The sequence below is a fragment of the Coffea arabica genome, chromosome 10c, assembly GCF_036785885.1.
Source record: "Coffea arabica cultivar ET-39 chromosome 10c, Coffea Arabica ET-39 HiFi, whole genome shotgun sequence".
Taxonomy (NCBI): Eukaryota; Viridiplantae; Streptophyta; class Magnoliopsida; order Gentianales; family Rubiaceae; genus Coffea; species Coffea arabica.
The window spans coordinates 9473075-9490315 of record NC_092329.1 but is presented as its reverse complement, the minus strand read 5'-3'; the positions used below and the strand labels follow the sequence as shown (position 1 = coordinate 9490315).

Genomic DNA, 17241 nt, shown 5'->3' with positions numbered 1-17241 from the left:
AACCCCACCTTAATTGATTCAACAATATTAAAATTAGCCAATTACAGTTTTGCCACAAGTCACGTATGGTAGAACTCATGAACACTGATATATAATTAGTTATAATTACAGGAACCAACGATCCAAAGAGGACTAAGGTGTGCTTGATAAAATTAAAATTTAAAAAATAAAATTTGAAATCTGAAGTTTGAATCTATTAAGTTAGTGAATTGTTAAATACTAGATTTGATACATTTAAGTATATATCACATTAAGTAAGTTTTACTTAGAAAATTTAGTGGCATTTAATTAATTCAGATATTATATTTTTGCTTTATCAAATGCATCTGAACATATTAAGTTTAAGTACTAAATTGAGTTATTAAAGAGAGCCTATCACATAATTAGTAGAGCGTACTCAAATAAGTGGACAAATGGTGAGATGAACACTAACGCATAATCAAATCATATTTGCAATTAGTTCAATTACAATTTAGTACCTCTAATTTTTTAGTGTCAATTTTAATTGTATGATCACTTGACCAAAGTTTTATTATCTTTCAATTAGTAATTATCCTTACAATTATTAAAATTGCAAATATTTATATATATAGAAGGACAAAAATGGCCTTGTATAGTTTCCTCTCTTGGAAGTTGGATCCTTTCATAATTTATTAACAATTATTAATGACTTTATCAAAATAGGTACGACGGACCAAGTTAAAAGAGTTCCCTCACTTTAAGAAAAAAAAAACACATTTAAAATTTTTCCCAATCTTAGTGACCTGTTTGACATTTGTTGTTACTTGCAAGGTCTAAATAATTGATACTACTACATTTTTTCTTTTTTCTTTTTTCTTTTTAAGTTTGAGATACCAAATTGAGACTTTAGGATTAATATGACACATTTTCAATTCGAGAGACCAAATTCAGATTTCGAAGGAGCAAGATGGTATTAATCCTCAATTTTATTTAAGAAATTAATTGGTACAACATATGCACCCTTACAAAGTACAAACATTCTTCATACTGAGTACTGACACTCTCAAACATTCCCTTCTGGATGCACTTGCATACCCATCTCTTTCTCGTTCCCTGACTCAGAATACTCAAATCTCTTGTAAATAAAGCCCTTTGCCACAAAAAGATATACGCAAAAATTCACAGCACTTAACCCTGCCAATATCCAATAAAAGTAGTGAAGATTTGCTCGATTTAGATTGTCAACAAGCCACTTCTTCCCGCTGATCCCTTGAACTGCAGTAATTGCTAAGCTGCTCATGAAGTTTCCAACTCCAATTGAACTAACATATGCAGCCGCACCCATGCTTCTCATTTCCTCAGGCATTTGATCGTAGAACAACTCCTGCATTCCAACAATGGTGAACATATCACAGACCCCAAACAACATATATTGTGGAATCAACCACCAAATTTTCATGGGGACTATCGATTTCGGCGAGTCAGTAAGCCCATTCTCTCTTGCAGTTTCTACTCTTTTAGCCTCCACCAGTCCAGCAACTACCATGGCTATCGAAGATAAGAATAGTCCGGTGCCGATTCGCTGCAGCATTGTTATTCCAGAGGCCTGGCCGGTGAATTTTCTTGCTAGTGGAATAAATGCTCGTTCATAAATAGGGACAGATATGAGGATTGTGAGGCCTGTAACTACTTGCAATGAAGCAGCTGGTATGTGAAATTTTGAGGTTGGACCGAATGCACGGACCATGGTGCTGCCTTGTTTTGTGAAATATGTACTGAGTTGTGCTGTGACCATCGTGAAGATGAAGCATTGTGCCCATATGGGAATCAGGCGGAGTAGGAGCTTAACCTCCTCTACTTGATTCATGCTGCATAACCTCCAGGGGTTTCTCTTCTCACTTGATGCATCTATGGAATCAATGATTGCTGCTTTGTCTAGAAATCTGTCGATGTAATTGGCAAGGAGACCTGGAAATATTAGAAGGGTTTTTCTATTTTATGCAATAAGCACATCGAAAAAGGTTGGATTCATCTGTTCATCATTCATCCCCACATTTTAGCGTAGAAAATAATTTAACTTTTAAGCACAAAATAGCATCAAATGCACTTTTAATTGATAGAATGAATGACCCATATCAGAATATTAAGAGTAGAAGTCGGAAAGATTACAAGAAAAGTTATCCTAGGCCTCGCTTATCATTTTCCATTCATCCACGGTGAAAGGGAATAACGGTTTTTATCCTAGTATTGAAAGCAAGACACTCACTTTATTTATTTTCCTCCACCTTCTCCTACACCTTCAATTCTTTGAAAAAGTTCTATAAAAACCCCACTTCAAAGTGAATTTCTTAAAAAATAAAGTGTTGAAAACTATAAAATTGTTACATTTTTCAATCACTTTTTTACCTCACATATATCAAATTGTTACAATTTATTTTTCTATAAAATCTTCTAAAAATAGCAATCCAAACGAGTTATTTCTTAGATCAATTTCGTCGGATCTCACATTAACATCTAAACCTAAATCAATTCATTGGCAGATTCTTGAGAAAGCAAACAATACGGTTAGAAACACATGCAAATAATTGTGAGACTATAAATATTTTATCTTTCAAGTATTTTTCAAAGTTCACAATATGTAATGTTCCCTTACCTTTTCAGGTCTATAGTATTTAGTTTTGTTTTTCAATTCTGTTTGTATCTGTGTATGACTGATGTAATTTCTATGGTTACTGCAAATTCAATGAATGAACGACGATGTTTTTTATTAAAAAAAAAAAAAAAAAAAAAGAGATTTGACACTTCTCTTATATATCTTGTACCAAATGCCTCAATTTATGAATTAGTAGATCACAATGAATGGTTAAAATTGAGATACAAGACTCAAAGCCCCTTGACATGACATTTTCCCCCCTCCATTCGGGCAAAACATTCCCTATGTTGAGACTCTAGTCATGTCAAGTTCTCTAATGGAACTTTCATGTCAACCTTTACTTGAAATGGTGCATGTACCTTGGGGATAAGCGACTGGCTACGTATTCCTTGCTAGTGACTTACCTTACTTGGTATTGTTTTTTAATCTTTAGTTGCCCACTTTCTTTTGTGAAATAGTGGATTGTTGACTTTTGTGCTGCTAATGCAATTTGCTTTAATCCCACTTTCTGTCATGTTATGATTATCTCCATTAAGTGATACTAATACTTACTAATAGAGCACTGACCGACTCAATAATCTTTAATTAGTCTTTGTTAAACTCAAAACGAAGATGTTTAATATGTTTCAATAATATGTGTCTGCAATAATATGTTTCAACTAATAATTAAATTAAATTAATTTCAAATTAAGAATATTTAAGAATGGCATTTTTTTTTTAAAGTAGGGGAGCAGTAGAAATTCCTGAAGTCTTTAAATTTAATCACTAAAAATTAAGAATAATATATTAAAGACTAAGATAAGTCAAATCTCGTTTTTCTTTTCTTCTCTTTTTTCGTCTTGCTTGAATTGAAATGTGCCGACGCAGGCTATAAAGGCTATAGACTTTTATGATGACCAGCAAATAGTTACATATGGAAATCCTTGGAGTGTAGGCAACTCCATGTCTTCTATGTCCTATCACGGCAAGGTAACTAGACTCCAGGGAAAAAAATGCTCAAGTCTTCAGTTAGCCACTCACATTAGTAAGCACATACAGAAGAAAAAGAAAAAGGCCAACTATACAAAAAGAGAGAGAGAGAGATAGGGGATTGGATTTGATAGTAAGTTGAAAAGGATTGTATATAAGAAGTTTCATGTTCAACACATCCCACTTAAAAAAAAAAGGAGGGGGGGAGGGAAAGAAAGAAAAAAATTATGCAAAAAAATGTAATTTATTTTTTCTGAAAGATTCGATCAGGTGAATGATAAGATAGAAGAAATTGTAAGTCGGAGAATTGGTTACCGTCGCATATAGTTATTGCCTCACATTATCGGATATTTGTTTATTTCAATGACTCTAATAATTATAAAGCAAGGCCATCCGTGTTCATATATTACTTATTTTACCTATTTAACTCTGTTTTTTCAATTACTTATTTATTCTACTCGTTTTATCTTTATCCATTCATTTTGCAGTGAAACCAACCATTCTCCAATTGGGGATAACCTAACTAATGTGCACATATTTTGACAAGCTTTTCTCCATGTACCTAGCAAACCCCAAAAAGTACTGCATACACATGCTGATATGATATGATGTGATGTGATCGCCACTATTGGAACCAAATAAGAGGTGCATGGAATAGAACAAAACCTACCGATATTGAGGTGTGCGAGCCAATGCACGAACTCTGAATCCATCTACCTCGTCTGTTCCATTATTCCGACATCTAACCTTTTTTTCATGGCCAAAAAATCCACCACTATGGCCACCATCATCAACCCTCTGATCACACAAACGTCGTTTCCTAGCAGCTGCTACAAACACTTGAGCCACCCTCGTAAATGGGCTCCCAATTGGAGCTTGCAGGCGATAATTACCCGTCCAACTTCCAATAGAAAACATCCCAAGTGCTATGGCCAGAGCCCCTGCTAGCATTCCATACCCAATGCCCCACCCTACATATTCTTGCACGTAGATCACAACGAGAATTGCAGCAGTGGCACCAGACACAATCCCCAGATACCACCAATTGAAAAACGAGCTTTTGGCTTCCTTCTCTTCAGCAACTTCATCATCGAATTGGTCTGCTGCAAATGTTTGTACACATGGCTTGTGCCCGCCTTCCCCCACACTCATTATGTAAAGTGATGTCAAGAAGATTGCTTCGCGAGCACTTGATGGAACTGTTGAAACTGTGATGGTTAATGCCACTAAACCCTGTGTATTTTGATTAGATAGAATCAGAATCCTTGTGTGTGTCTCCTCAACTTCTCTCTCTCTCTCCCTCTCCTCTTTTTTTTTTTTTTTTTTTTTTGGGGGGGGGGGGTGGTGTAATGTACAGATAATAAAAAGTGCTGCCACCAAACATTCAAGTTTGATTTAGCATAATTTGGATATGAGTTCACAGTTGATAAAGAGCCTGAACAGAATCTTTGGATTAAATTGCAAGAACTATAAATGTTATAAATGCATACGTCTAATCTAAAGGGAAAATTCCATGCTAAGCAGTCCTAGCAATTCTATCACTGCCATAGGCGTGCTCATGTAACCTCATTTGTCAAATACCCTTGACTTAAGGATTATATTTTCCTTTCTAGGAAATTATTGATAAAGCTTGATCTTGTAGACCACTATGTTTTAAATATTTTTACCTTTCTAGAAGATCATACAAATCATAATATAATGGTACAACTCTTTAAAAATCTATGAATCAACATTCGTTAATTGTTTATGCTAGGTGGCTTTTACGAGGTTAGCATAAGATAGAATTATCCCTGTCAAGAGTCACTGTAGCACTAGAAAACAAACATTAGACCAATCCTGTCAACCAGCCCAATGGCTGCTGAGATATGCAATATCGAGGGAGACTGGAATAGTTAGTCATGGGAATTTACGTAATTGATCAGTTGAGTGATGATTGATGAACTTACTATAAGATACACGATGGATGAGACGTAAATAGTCTTGCATCGACCCATGTATGAATCAGCAACGAGGGCACCTAACAATGGGAAGATTGAAGACACACCAATCCAGACGTTGACATTCTTGGCAGCCACTGCTGTGGGCTGGTGTAGAACATCTGTGAGGTAGTTGATAAGATTTCCAGCGACCCCATAGTAGGAGAATCTCTCAGCCACCTCCAGACCTGCAATAATTTGAACAAGAAACCAACTTTTTAGGAGCAATACACCAAGAAGGAGAAGAAGCAAAGAAATCAGGGCGGAGGAAATTTGGATAAGGAGATGATTAGACGTTTTTGGAGGGTTACTAACAGATCATGAAAATAGCAGCTTTCCAACCTCCTCCCTTGGAAGATTTTGGTTCGGAGGACATATTCACTACTTCAAAACGCTAATAGGAGTTTTTTTTTTCCTTCGAAAAAGACTGGAATATGAAGTTCGCTAGCTTGGGTTGTAGTGCACTTTTGGGGTATCTTGGACAGCATTTATACACGTGAGTTTAAGGAAGAGTACTATTGATTGTGCATTACCTGCAAGACGTTATGGTAACCTATCTTGTCAAAAAAACTGTTCTAGCTTCCCCCCCCAAATATTTTTGGTAATCAGTGCCAATTAGCAAAACTATAAACAACAAAATATAAAGCCTGGATTAAGAAATTCAACACAGAATTTTCCTAGAGCAATATGAAGAAATTCTCCCTAAAACCATTTTCAAAGAATTTCGTTTTGATTTGAAGAAAAGAAGCACGAGAAGTACTTTAGCCGATGTATGATGCCTTATGTTTATAATAAGTAATAAGACACTCTTTTCATCTTTCACAAGCTTTCCTAGTGTTGGACTCATGTCACTAAATAGTGCCACCTGAATCTACGGTAATACATCAATGGTAAGTGTTAGTTTCTTTTTCTTTATTTTGGTGCATCTAAGGAATTAATGGACCATCAACTAAGTCCAAAACGTGGCAAAGCAACAACTTCACTACTATCACAGTCCCAACAAGCGTACGTGATTCACTGATTCTTCTTTTCTTTTATAAGTGATTCTTTTGAATAACGCTTTCCTTTCTTTCTCCTCAATGCAGTTGTTGATGAATTCACAAGTTATCACTGATTTGAACTGTTTTCTCCTTGAGTAAATGCTTATCCTATTTATCTCACCGCCATAGAGATTTTCATGATCTCTAGCCGGCTAGCACGTATGCAAGACAACTTCTCAATTTCCTATTTTGGATGCAATCATATAATTCATCAGTGTGGTGTAACTTAAGGAGAAGACGTTTCCGATCACCAAATTGTGAGTTACACGTATTCTTTAACTTACAAGTTCATTCTGTCCCCGGAAAAAATACCGGAGAAAGAAAAGGTTCATCCCACGCATTCGGGCTCTGGTTGCACCTTATTTAGAAGGCGCATTGCTTCTCTCTTCAATCCCTAGCGAGCAAATTACCCGAGCAGTCAGTAAACTTTTTGAACAGTATACTTTTAAAAGTATGTATTTACCCATGAAACTATTAAATTTGTAAATTTTGACCATTTCGTCTCTTCCCCCGTTAAATCTACCTGATTTGGATTTAACGGTAGAAACTAATGAAATGACCCAAAATTTATCCTTTTAATAATTTAGGGAGTAAATGCATACTCTTAAAAGTTAAATAACTAAAACTCTACCATTCGAAAAGTTTAGTGACTATCCGAGTAATTTACTCAGTCCCAAACTCGACTAAGGCGTCAACTATTGATTGTACAATTAACTGCGCCTTCATATATCCACCCCAAGGAAGAGGCGTGTTCTCATTGTTGTACGGCTACACCAGTTCACTAACCTTTAGTGCCGAGGCAATGCATCAAGAAAATGAAAGCTCTTTCATGCATTCACAGTCATATCTCCTATACAAGGAGGCAGTTGTTACATGTTATTATTTCTCGCCTTGTTCACAGCACCAGGACAAAGGCGTGATGGATCAGTCATATAAGTGAACGCCTTCAACGGAAAACCCAAGAAGGCGTGAGGAATCATAAGCTATATCGGGCTCTTGGCAGGCACAATGTTATGGCATCTATGCCAAGCGAAGGTTTAAGACTCCAATAAAGTGACCATAAGGGGACTAATACCTAGTATAAAGGTAAGACTTTCTGTTCAACTGTATTTTCTATTCCCGTCCATTTTGTGAACGTTACTCTCCAACTATGAATTATTCTTTAGCAATATTTTCAACTATTCTTTTCCCAGATTTCTCCCCTTTTTCCTATTCATTGGAGGGCTTAAGCACAAGACTACAATTAAGCAGAATTTGGATGTAAAGCTTACCAAATAAAAAGATTTTGGACTTAAAATTTTTTGATCAAATTTATATTCATTTTCCTACCAAAAAAGGGTTTCGGATTAATAACAAATTGGAGTTAGTTTATTGATTTCAAATCCACTGTGCAGTGTACATTATTAAATCCCTCCTTAGATCCAAATCCAACACCGAATATGGACCATTAATACATTAAACCGTACCATAATCTCTGTCCTCTGACACACTTGGTGGCTTTCCAAGATTTGAGGTCCGCTGGTCCGGCTGTCACCACTAGAATGCTAAGTTAGGGCAGATCTGATGGTCTGATTTATAACCCTGCTCATGTGAGCTATTTATATCCTGCTTTTCTTTTAGTGCTTTTAAGGGAGATGTCGAGCCTAACAGGAGGAAATAGGAATGGAGGGAGCTTAAAATGTGCAGAAATGACCTTATAGTTACTAGATTAATGATTTTAAGAATTGCTGGAGTGCTCTAACAAAAGTATTTAAGATTTAACATAAAATTAATTGCATAAGTTACCAGTTACATGGGGAGGAAATGCAAGGGTTTTGGAGTAATTGGCAATGGAATGATATTTTGGAATCGAAATGTTAGTAACCTATGTCCTATGGTTCTAAATTAAATTTGTCAGTAACTGATTATGTTTATATAGCATATATTGTTAGAGTAAATATTATATACACTGACAGTGTATAAATTTCTACGTTAAATTCATGATATGTGTAAAAGTTAAATTTTAAATTTAAATTTTACATAATTATCCTTCATCAAACGTTGACAGTGTATATACTATCATTCAAATTTTGCATGTTGTAGGTTATGATTTTGATGACTTCACCCATATAGCTAGGAGTGTTCGTAAAGATAAAAACGACCACTACCCATTATATTTGACATTTTGATAACAAAAAATAAGGAAAAGAAAAAAGAAAAACTATTTGTTTCTATAATTTTCTATTTTATTCTTTGACAAGTAAAAAAGTGTTAGTGGAATTAACCTCTTTTAGTTGTGCAGAACTAATGAGTAAGATGTAGTGTTGCAGGCCGACAAGTTAGACAACTTGATGCATTCAGATGTTGATTGTTGATTCTTCATCAGAGATCTAAATCACTTTCAAAAAAAAAAAAAAAAAAGGGAGATTTGATTGTAGTTCAACCACATGAATAAGTTCACATCCTGATTTGGATGGTCTGCTCATATTTTGCATTATCGAATTATGTACATTGTTAACCATACGTAACAATTGTACATGCAACTGCATAAAAGCATAGCTATATTAGTTTCTCTTCTGGGGAGGCAAAAAACATTGTAACCATTCAAGATCGATTAATTCTCATAAGTGACATGAAATCTTGTGCGTCTTTTTCTGCCATGCTTGTTGGAAGGTACAATTTTTGTCAACTCAATTCCTTCTCCTACTGGAATGGTGACAGACTTGCAGTAAACTCCATCTTTGGCCTTGAGTATCTCTCGCAGTGACGCCCTTTTTTGACCATTGATGAAAAGATTGGTCATTACCATCAAAGATCCCTTTGAATTCAAATCAGCAGTCTTCAATAATTTCAAGTGATCTCCAACCTTTGAGTCAACAACCATGAAGTCAATTTTCTTGAACTGTTTAATAATTTCACAAGGATTTCCTGCAACAATATGTATTACATCTTTGAGATGATCACAGCCATTAAGCTGATGATGCGTGCAGATAGATTTGTTGATATCTTCTTCATCATCATGATCATGAGGGATTATGCAAACAAATTTGCCTCCTATCTGTCTTGCAGCTACGGCCAATGCAAGTGTTACTGGCGTCACTCCCTCTGTGGTTATTTGAACTATTAGTTTAGCACAGTTTCCAGCTGCCAAAGCTGATAAAAACTCCATGATCTTAGGCTCCTCAAATTCTGGACTTCCTCTAGTGCTAGTTCGATCAGAATAGTTCTTACGCTGCAAGAAGTTGGAAGAAAAATGTCAGATAAATCTTCAAAACGCAATTTTTTGCTGAGATTTATTACCACAATACAGCATTGGTTACTTCATCATAGTCTGAAAACAAACATGCATATTTTGGGATTAGAGCAGATTTTATGCATACTATTGCGTAAGATTTGCATTAATCTCTGGGGTTTTCAGTGATCAGATGTACAAAACCCACGGTTATAACTAATGAAACAGCACCGAAATAAACATTCAAGGATCCGACGAAAGAGCAAAGGAAAGCAAGAAACGGGATTTTACCAGATGTAAAGTCTTCAAGTAAGCTTTCATGGCATGTTCAGGACACCACTCCATCATGGAAAAAGCAGTAAAATGTCTGCAGAGGACTCGCAGCTGTTCGTTCGAGGAAATCCAGGCTTCAAAGATATTAGGTAAGGAAGGACTGAAGGTAACTTACGCATATATAAAGTCAATTTTCGTTTGTGATTTCATGAAAGGTTGTCAAAGTTTCCTATAGTTCAAGGACACTTGGCACTTTTGCAGAATGAGGGGAAGAAAAGTTGCATGGGAGCTGATTCGTGGCGTCACTTGAGCAATTCACGTGAGCTGCTGATGACACAGAATTCAGAAGAACTTTATAATTTCTAGGTCAACTTGACAGTGATGTAGCCAGGACACCTGGAATGCCGACAGTTGCATGTAATGTGATGCAAGTTTGGGGCAGTCCACGTAAGTGGATCTTCTTTTCTATGATTAATTTTGTGTCACGTGTAATAAGATTTTTTCATTTGGGCAGAGAAGTAATTTTCCTTTTTTTTTTTTTAAGAAAAAAATTTGAATGAGTTCAATTTTGATCATCGCCGTGAATCCCAATATGTTTTTGAATCATAAATCGCTTACAAATCATCTATCAACATAACTATCACATTATGATCATCACCGTGAATCACAATATGTTTTTGAATCATAAATCGCTTACAAATCATCTATCAACACAGCTTTCACGTTAGCAGTAAAATTTAAGCACGTATCTTTTATGAGAAAATAGTATATGCTCAAAAAATATCTATTCACTCGGTAGTTTGCTAATTTTTTCAGAAATTTGATCTGCAAATGGGAATGTGTTTTGCAGCCCTGATGTAAAAGCTTCCCCACCCCCATATTTTAGTTATTGATTGATTCATTCTTTTTGGGGCTGTAGTTCGTGCCAAGAAAAGGTGACTGTAAACGACTTCTTGATCTCTATTCAGAGAAAATATGACCCTTTTGAGCGCATTGTCCTTCTGCAAAGCATTATTGTACACCTTTTTTTGGACCAAAAAGAGTTTCTCATTCTGATGCTCAAATTTACAGAGTCTAAGATGAACAAGAATGCATATCAGATGTCATCTTTCAATCTAGCAGAGGAAGGGATGTTACAGTTCAAAATTGATGGTACATTTCCTATATAACTTGCTTAAACTACATTTGGATTTACAAGGATTTGCAGCGTCGTTGAGTTGATCTCACTTATGTTATGCTTTACAATGGGGCAGTCCCTAGGCCCCCATCTACTCGATATCTTTTACAGCATCCTGCACCAGAAGCAAAATAAACAGAATTGCCAGAGTCAATCAAGTTCAAAGAGAAGCAAACACCAATGATCAAGCCAAGGACAATTTCATCATAAGCACCTGGCTTGCAATTCGCTTACCTTTGCTAACCGGGTAACGTAAGTGGCAGCTAATGCAGTGAACAGCAGCCCCAATCCGAGTGTTAGCAGCTGTCCATTTCCTCCCAGTAAACCAGCATCAGATTCATCTTGCTGAAAGGTCAGAATTAAGAAGAAGAAGAATGAGCAAATCTAACAGCTTGATCAAGCTTTTGGAAGCAGATTGCTGGTATGGCTCCGTATATGATCTAGATATCGGAAAATTAAGACCTATCAGATCAATTTAACATAAAAGGGGATTCTCTACCAAACTTATGAAGAAATCATTTAATAAAAAGTGAACCAAAAACATAACCGGTTTAACGTATGTTTATAAGAACTAAATTGAATAGTGGAAAATTTTGGCAAATCCAAACCTACAGTGACCATGATCAGAAAGGCTAGGCACACTATTAAGCATGGGTCTTGGGTCAATTCTGATTCCAACATGTCATAATGCATGTACATGCTTGGCCAAGATATCAGCCAGCACATCAACAGGCTTTGGTTGAATAGAGATTTACTAAATCAATCCCCTGTTTGATAGCTGAAACAAGTAAACGAGATTCTCATTTAACAAGCTTATTACATTATTGGTTGAGATCTGACTCGGTTTCAAGAATTAACCACTATTGCTTGTTCTAGCTTCTGAGAGTTCGAATTAATTGAAAATCACCGGATATGCAAAAACAGGTCAAGTACTTCTCGACCACAACGCTCAAGCAAATCATAATCAGGAAATCTAGGTAAAAGAAAAGAGAAAGCAGACATTTTTTCTGAGATGGTTCAGTCATAACTTACAATAATTGCTCGACCAAACGCACCAGCAGTAACATAAGCCCAAGTTCCAGGGAGCATTCCCAACCAACTGCGTGCAGATAGTAGTTGAAGCAACATCAGTTGGAAGCTATTAATCAAAGAATGAAACAGTACCGTACACACTTCAAACTTACACGCCCTTGTGTTTGCGACTCTCACACAAACTACCATCCAGCTCAATCTTGACGTAATATTTTCAATGTAGAAATTTAGCTCTTTGATTTAAAAAAAAAAAAAAAAGCTCTATGTAGTTGATCATTGTCAATGTGAGAACAAATTTCAAAATTTAAAGGTAACTAATCCCAAAATAGCAACTCCCTTTGTTTATCAATAATATATTTATTTCTTCTTTGATTCCTTAACTGGAAAATCAAGAAAAAGGTCACCTAGTTTTTTATTTTCTTCCCCTCATAAGATCCCAAATTCCAAACAGGGCCAAACATGACAAATTGAGGAAGGTGATTTAATGAAGTGAAGTTCAAAATCTAGTTCCACCCAATTTGAGAATTAATCTCTCCAAAAATTTTAAGCTTTAATTGTCCACGTTCAATTACCCAGCGGTCAGGAGAATGATTGTCCAAACAAAATTGTTATCAGTATTTTTCAAAGATTCTGGAACCAGACAATTCAAGTAAAAGAAAGGAAAGGGAATTCAATCAAGATACATAAAAAGTTAAAAAATAATAATAAAAACATATCCAATCCAGTAAACATGCTAAATAAACACTTTAATCTAGAAAAGCATTCTTTATAACCTCCAAGAATTTGCACATCCCTATGTTTCTGGCCAATATGCATATTGATGAACTTTTACAAGGCATGATGCTATACATCCATCCTTGGGGTTAACCATGATGATCCACAAAAAATGCTCACAATTCGCAAATATTTTGATGAAAAAGATATGAATTGTCAAACAGAATTTAACATAGAAACAGAGTTGGTTAACCAAAAACAGGTAAACTTAAGAAAAAGATCCACATGTTATATCCGTAACACATTAGAAACTCATTCATAAATTTATACATCTATATCTCACCTTCCCAAATTATCAAAAGAATAAACAAATCTCACCTTCCCAATACGTAAGGCACAAATTTGACAGAAGTAAGTCCGTAGAGATAATTCCCAAGAGAAAATGGTAATAAAGGGCTCAAACGGAGAAGAGTGACAACTTTGAAACCATTTTCCCCAATTGCTTTGTCAATTGCAAGAAATTTCTTGTTCCCTTCAACCAGCTTAAGAATGCGTTCACGAGCAAAATATCTCGCAATTAGGAAGGCAACACTTGCTGCCACCTAAAAGAGTGAGGAAAATACACTTTAATTTTGAAGACTTGTTTTTACTCTTTCGATGCAAAAATCAGCTTACCGTTCCGCTTATAGAGACAATGATTGTCCCAATCAGAGAGCCGAATAGCAGACCAGCTGACATAGTCAACGGAATAGCGGGTATTGCAAGGACCTGCCATGAGCATAAACATCTGTAATCAGTATGGAATGACTAATGAGTCTTAATGACTAATCTACTCTAGAGATAATTGCATCCGAAGCACTCTGGTAAATGCAGAGTTAAACATAGAGAATGATCAATATTGCCATCAAGAAAAGAAAACTTTTTTTTTTGGCTGAGCATATGTTAACTTTCAATTAATGAACAAAGTCAGTCTGTACAAAGGTCAGCAGACTTAATTACATCAGAGAAGCGCTATATTATATGCAAAGCAAAGAAACTTAGTTACTAAAACATAAAAAAGGTAAACCCATCCCAATAGCTAAATCCCAATGTGGCCTTGTTCTAGGAATTTTTGCCTGTCCTACCACAATAACACAAAAAGAAATCTTAGCCAAATCATTTTCTTAGATTCCATTATCATATGCAAAAGCAAAGTAAATTGCTTCAAGGTTAACTACTGCAGCTATCAGCATTGAAAAGAAATTCCTTTGAAATCGCAAAAATTTATACACCAAATGCAAAAGATTCAGCAACTAATAAAAAGCAGCATATTCTGAACTCCGTATCCTCTCTAAGGTGGAATAAATAATTTTCTCACAAAGAACAGCCATATAAGTGATAGAACTCCATAATCCATGGAAAAAAAAGGAAATATAAACCAGTCATTAGCATAGATAGCTTTGGGTTAAGTCAATGAACTCAAGAAAGAGAAGTCAAACTTACTTCCAAACCAGCATAGACCAATACAAAAAGTGCATATCCAGCTGGCCCATAACCTGCTCAGAATAGAAAAGTTAAAGGAGTTCAAGGGACCAAACAAAAGTAATTTACTATTTCGTGCAGAGAAAACAACTACAGAAGCTATTAATCTTCCTGGTCAAACTTTAACTACCTTCCAAGAGTTGAGGAATTACTGCAGCAAACAAAACATAACACCCAAAAGGAAGTTGCAAGTACTATACAATTAGAGCCGATATATACATATGCAACATATAATCAATAGTCTACTATTAATCTAAATCTCAACCCAAATTAGCCAAACTGGTCTCTTTCTTGAATCCTCTGATTAAAGAGTTCACCTGCTTCACTGGTATGAGATAACCCAAAGGACTATTATTCTTCTAGGTCTCTCAGTCAAAGAAGAAAAACCTTTTGCAAAGATAGTAATAAACAAAGTATTAATGACAAGCACAACAAATCCTGATGTATACCATTCTATTATCAGTCTGCTTAGTACAGTCAATTCAGGTTTTCACATGGTAGCAAGATAAGAACTAGGACAAATTATAATTATGAGGATGACCAAGGGAAATGAAATTCTCAGCTAGGTTACAAAGGATGGAATAAGAGCTAGTAATAGCCCTTATACCCGCAATGAAGGGAAACATTCCTAAGAACTTAAGGTAGAATCTCAGTGTCACCAAATTATACTAAGCAAATTATATTATGCTAATGGCAGCTCCATTATTATGCTAATGCCAGCTATAAAACTTAGTACTGAACTTTGAGTAAAGGTAAATTGTCAACATGATACTCAGCATATCATACAACTGTTAACTTTGTCTAGTAAACCAGAGAAAATTCGTAGAAAAATCCGGGGCTGAAAAGGTCTGAAAAAGTGTAAAAGTGTCGTGGACATTAATTTCGAGTAATAGGTACTAAAATGTGACCACAGAAAAGATAGTGTCAAAGACATCCAATCCCATAGCTTAAACTAATAATAAAAATGCAATAAAGGTGCACCAAAGAGTAAATTTAAAATGCTGCACATAACTCATCTAAATGCTCAAACTATTGAGTTATGCTGAAAAATCTCATCTTTTCAGACAAAGTTTCACTAAGCATAGACTAAATTACAAAATCAATTAATGAACCACTAGAATCGAACATTATTTTAGCAAAAATTACTAGCCAATTAGAAGCAGCAAACGTAATTCTTGCAAGAAACTAAAGAATTGGATCAAAATTCTAAAACAAACATAAAATTAAGTTCAATGGGCAGTGAAAATTAATCAAACATTACCGTCAATGAACCCGGAAAACTGATTCAAGAAAGCATTAATCTGGTCCTTGTAAAGATACCCAACTGTTCCAAATCCTCCAACGACACCAACCAACAAAAGACCAGCCAAGATGCTGCCTTTAACAGCAGCGTCACCACCACTCTCTACTGCCCCATCATCAGCCCCATCATCGGTATTATCCTCTTTTGGGCTCAAATTCAAGAGTCTCCTCAGTCCCTGAGGAGGTGGGGCAGTCTTTGGAACAAGCATTTGTTGCTCCTGCTGTTTCTTGGTTTCCCTCAATGAAGAACATGGCTTCAAGAAATGGGACTTTTTTGGTCTGAATTTAAAGTGAAATAATGAGGAAGAAGAAGAAAAAGATGATGATGAAGAAGGGTTTGACAGGGAAAAATTAAAACTGGGTCTTTGCTGCAGGGGTGAGGAGAGGGTAAGGCAGAGTGGAGTTGGTGGTGGTGGTGGTAATTGTGGTGATCTAGAAATGGTGGGCATTTTAATTTTGTTCAGAAATTGAAGGATAAAGAGGGAAGAAAGGGAGCTGAACAGAGCTTTTAGCTCCTTTTTCCTTGTTCTGGTCACTGATTGGAGGCTAGGAAGATGTTAATTTTAGGCCATGAGGATTCGAAAGATTCTGCAGGATGTACTGTGTTTTTTAATTCATTATATGTTCAAACCATTTAATTGGGGAATATTGTCGAAAGGTGTTTTTTTTTTCCCTTTGATAAATGAAGTTTGAAGACACATGAAAGTGTGTGTCCATTATTGCAGCACGTACGCCTAGTACTTCTTTTGTTGATCTTTTAGCTTCTAAGAAATCTTCTCCCCATTCTTTTGTATTGTAGCAGTTTTCAGGTTCTTGCTTTGCTCTGCATAGAAACATTCGAGAACGGTACAGCTTTGGTGAATAAACTGTCCGAACTTTTGCTAAATGGGGAGGATTCGTATCCCACAAAAACTCTTGTAGCATACAAATTTCAATTAATCAGGTAAACGTAAAAGTCTTGCTACAAACACCATCCAAAATTATATTTTCAGATTGTGTTACTTGGTATATGAATGACGACATTAACAATCAAACTAGAGTTGCAATTAGGCCCGTTTGGATTGCATTTTTCTGAATTTTTTTTAAAAAAATTATTGTAATAATTTGATATATGTGAGATAAAAAAATAATTAAAAAATATATTCACAAAAATCTTAGCAAGTTTTCTTTGGAAAATTGCTGTTCAAACAAGGCTACCGGACACAACTGATTTTAAAAAGTACTGCTGAAGATGGACGCAAGAACAATGAAGCTCCTCAATCCATGCGTAGGCACCTCCTTGCAGAACTGTACAGCAAATTAACATTAATATCATCCAAATAAATCATCATTGATAGTAGTATATTGTATAATTTTGAGTCCTTGAGAAAATGGCAGGAGAAGAATTAGTAAGATTTGATCTACTTCAAGTC

General features: G+C 35.6%; 3 protein-coding genes across 4 annotated transcripts; all 3 read right to left on the bottom strand.

Moving 5' to 3' along the window:
- Window positions 1-929: 929 nt before the first annotated feature.
- Window positions 930-6317, bottom strand: LOC113714726 (protein NRT1/ PTR FAMILY 5.4-like). 2 transcript variants are annotated; one of them, XM_072069800.1, is made up of 4 exons: window positions 6093-6317; window positions 5530-5747; window positions 4254-4816; window positions 930-1904 (listed from the first exon to the last, which is right to left on the bottom strand). In XM_072069800.1, exons 2-4 carry the CDS (start codon window positions 5575-5577, stop codon window positions 1025-1027), a joined length of 1491 nt encoding a protein of 496 aa, XP_071925901.1. In that variant the 5' UTR covers window positions 5578-5747; window positions 6093-6317; the 3' UTR covers window positions 930-1024. The 2 variants fall into 2 exon arrangements, with proteins under 2 accessions (XP_071925901.1, XP_027094553.1); XM_027238752.2 differs by lacking the exon at window positions 6093-6317 and adding an exon at window positions 5875-6032.
- A 2851-nt stretch (window positions 6318-9168) lies between these two features.
- On the bottom strand, window positions 9169-10247 carry LOC113713881 (uncharacterized). The gene is made up of 2 exons (XM_027237687.2): window positions 10102-10247; window positions 9169-9810 (listed from the first exon to the last, which is right to left on the bottom strand). Exons 1-2 carry the CDS (start codon window positions 10156-10158, stop codon window positions 9193-9195), a joined length of 675 nt encoding a protein of 224 aa, XP_027093488.2. The 5' UTR covers window positions 10159-10247; the 3' UTR covers window positions 9169-9192.
- Window positions 10248-11267: 1020 nt separating this feature from the next.
- On the bottom strand, window positions 11268-16655 carry LOC113714725 (uncharacterized). Its single transcript, XM_027238750.2, has 7 exons — window positions 15789-16655; window positions 14489-14541; window positions 13682-13774; window positions 13385-13608; window positions 12293-12359; window positions 11495-11605; window positions 11268-11375 (listed from the first exon to the last, which is right to left on the bottom strand). Exons 1-7 carry the CDS (start codon window positions 16276-16278, stop codon window positions 11352-11354), a joined length of 1062 nt encoding a protein of 353 aa, XP_027094551.1. The 5' UTR covers window positions 16279-16655; the 3' UTR covers window positions 11268-11351.
- Window positions 16656-17241: the final 586 nt, after the last annotated feature.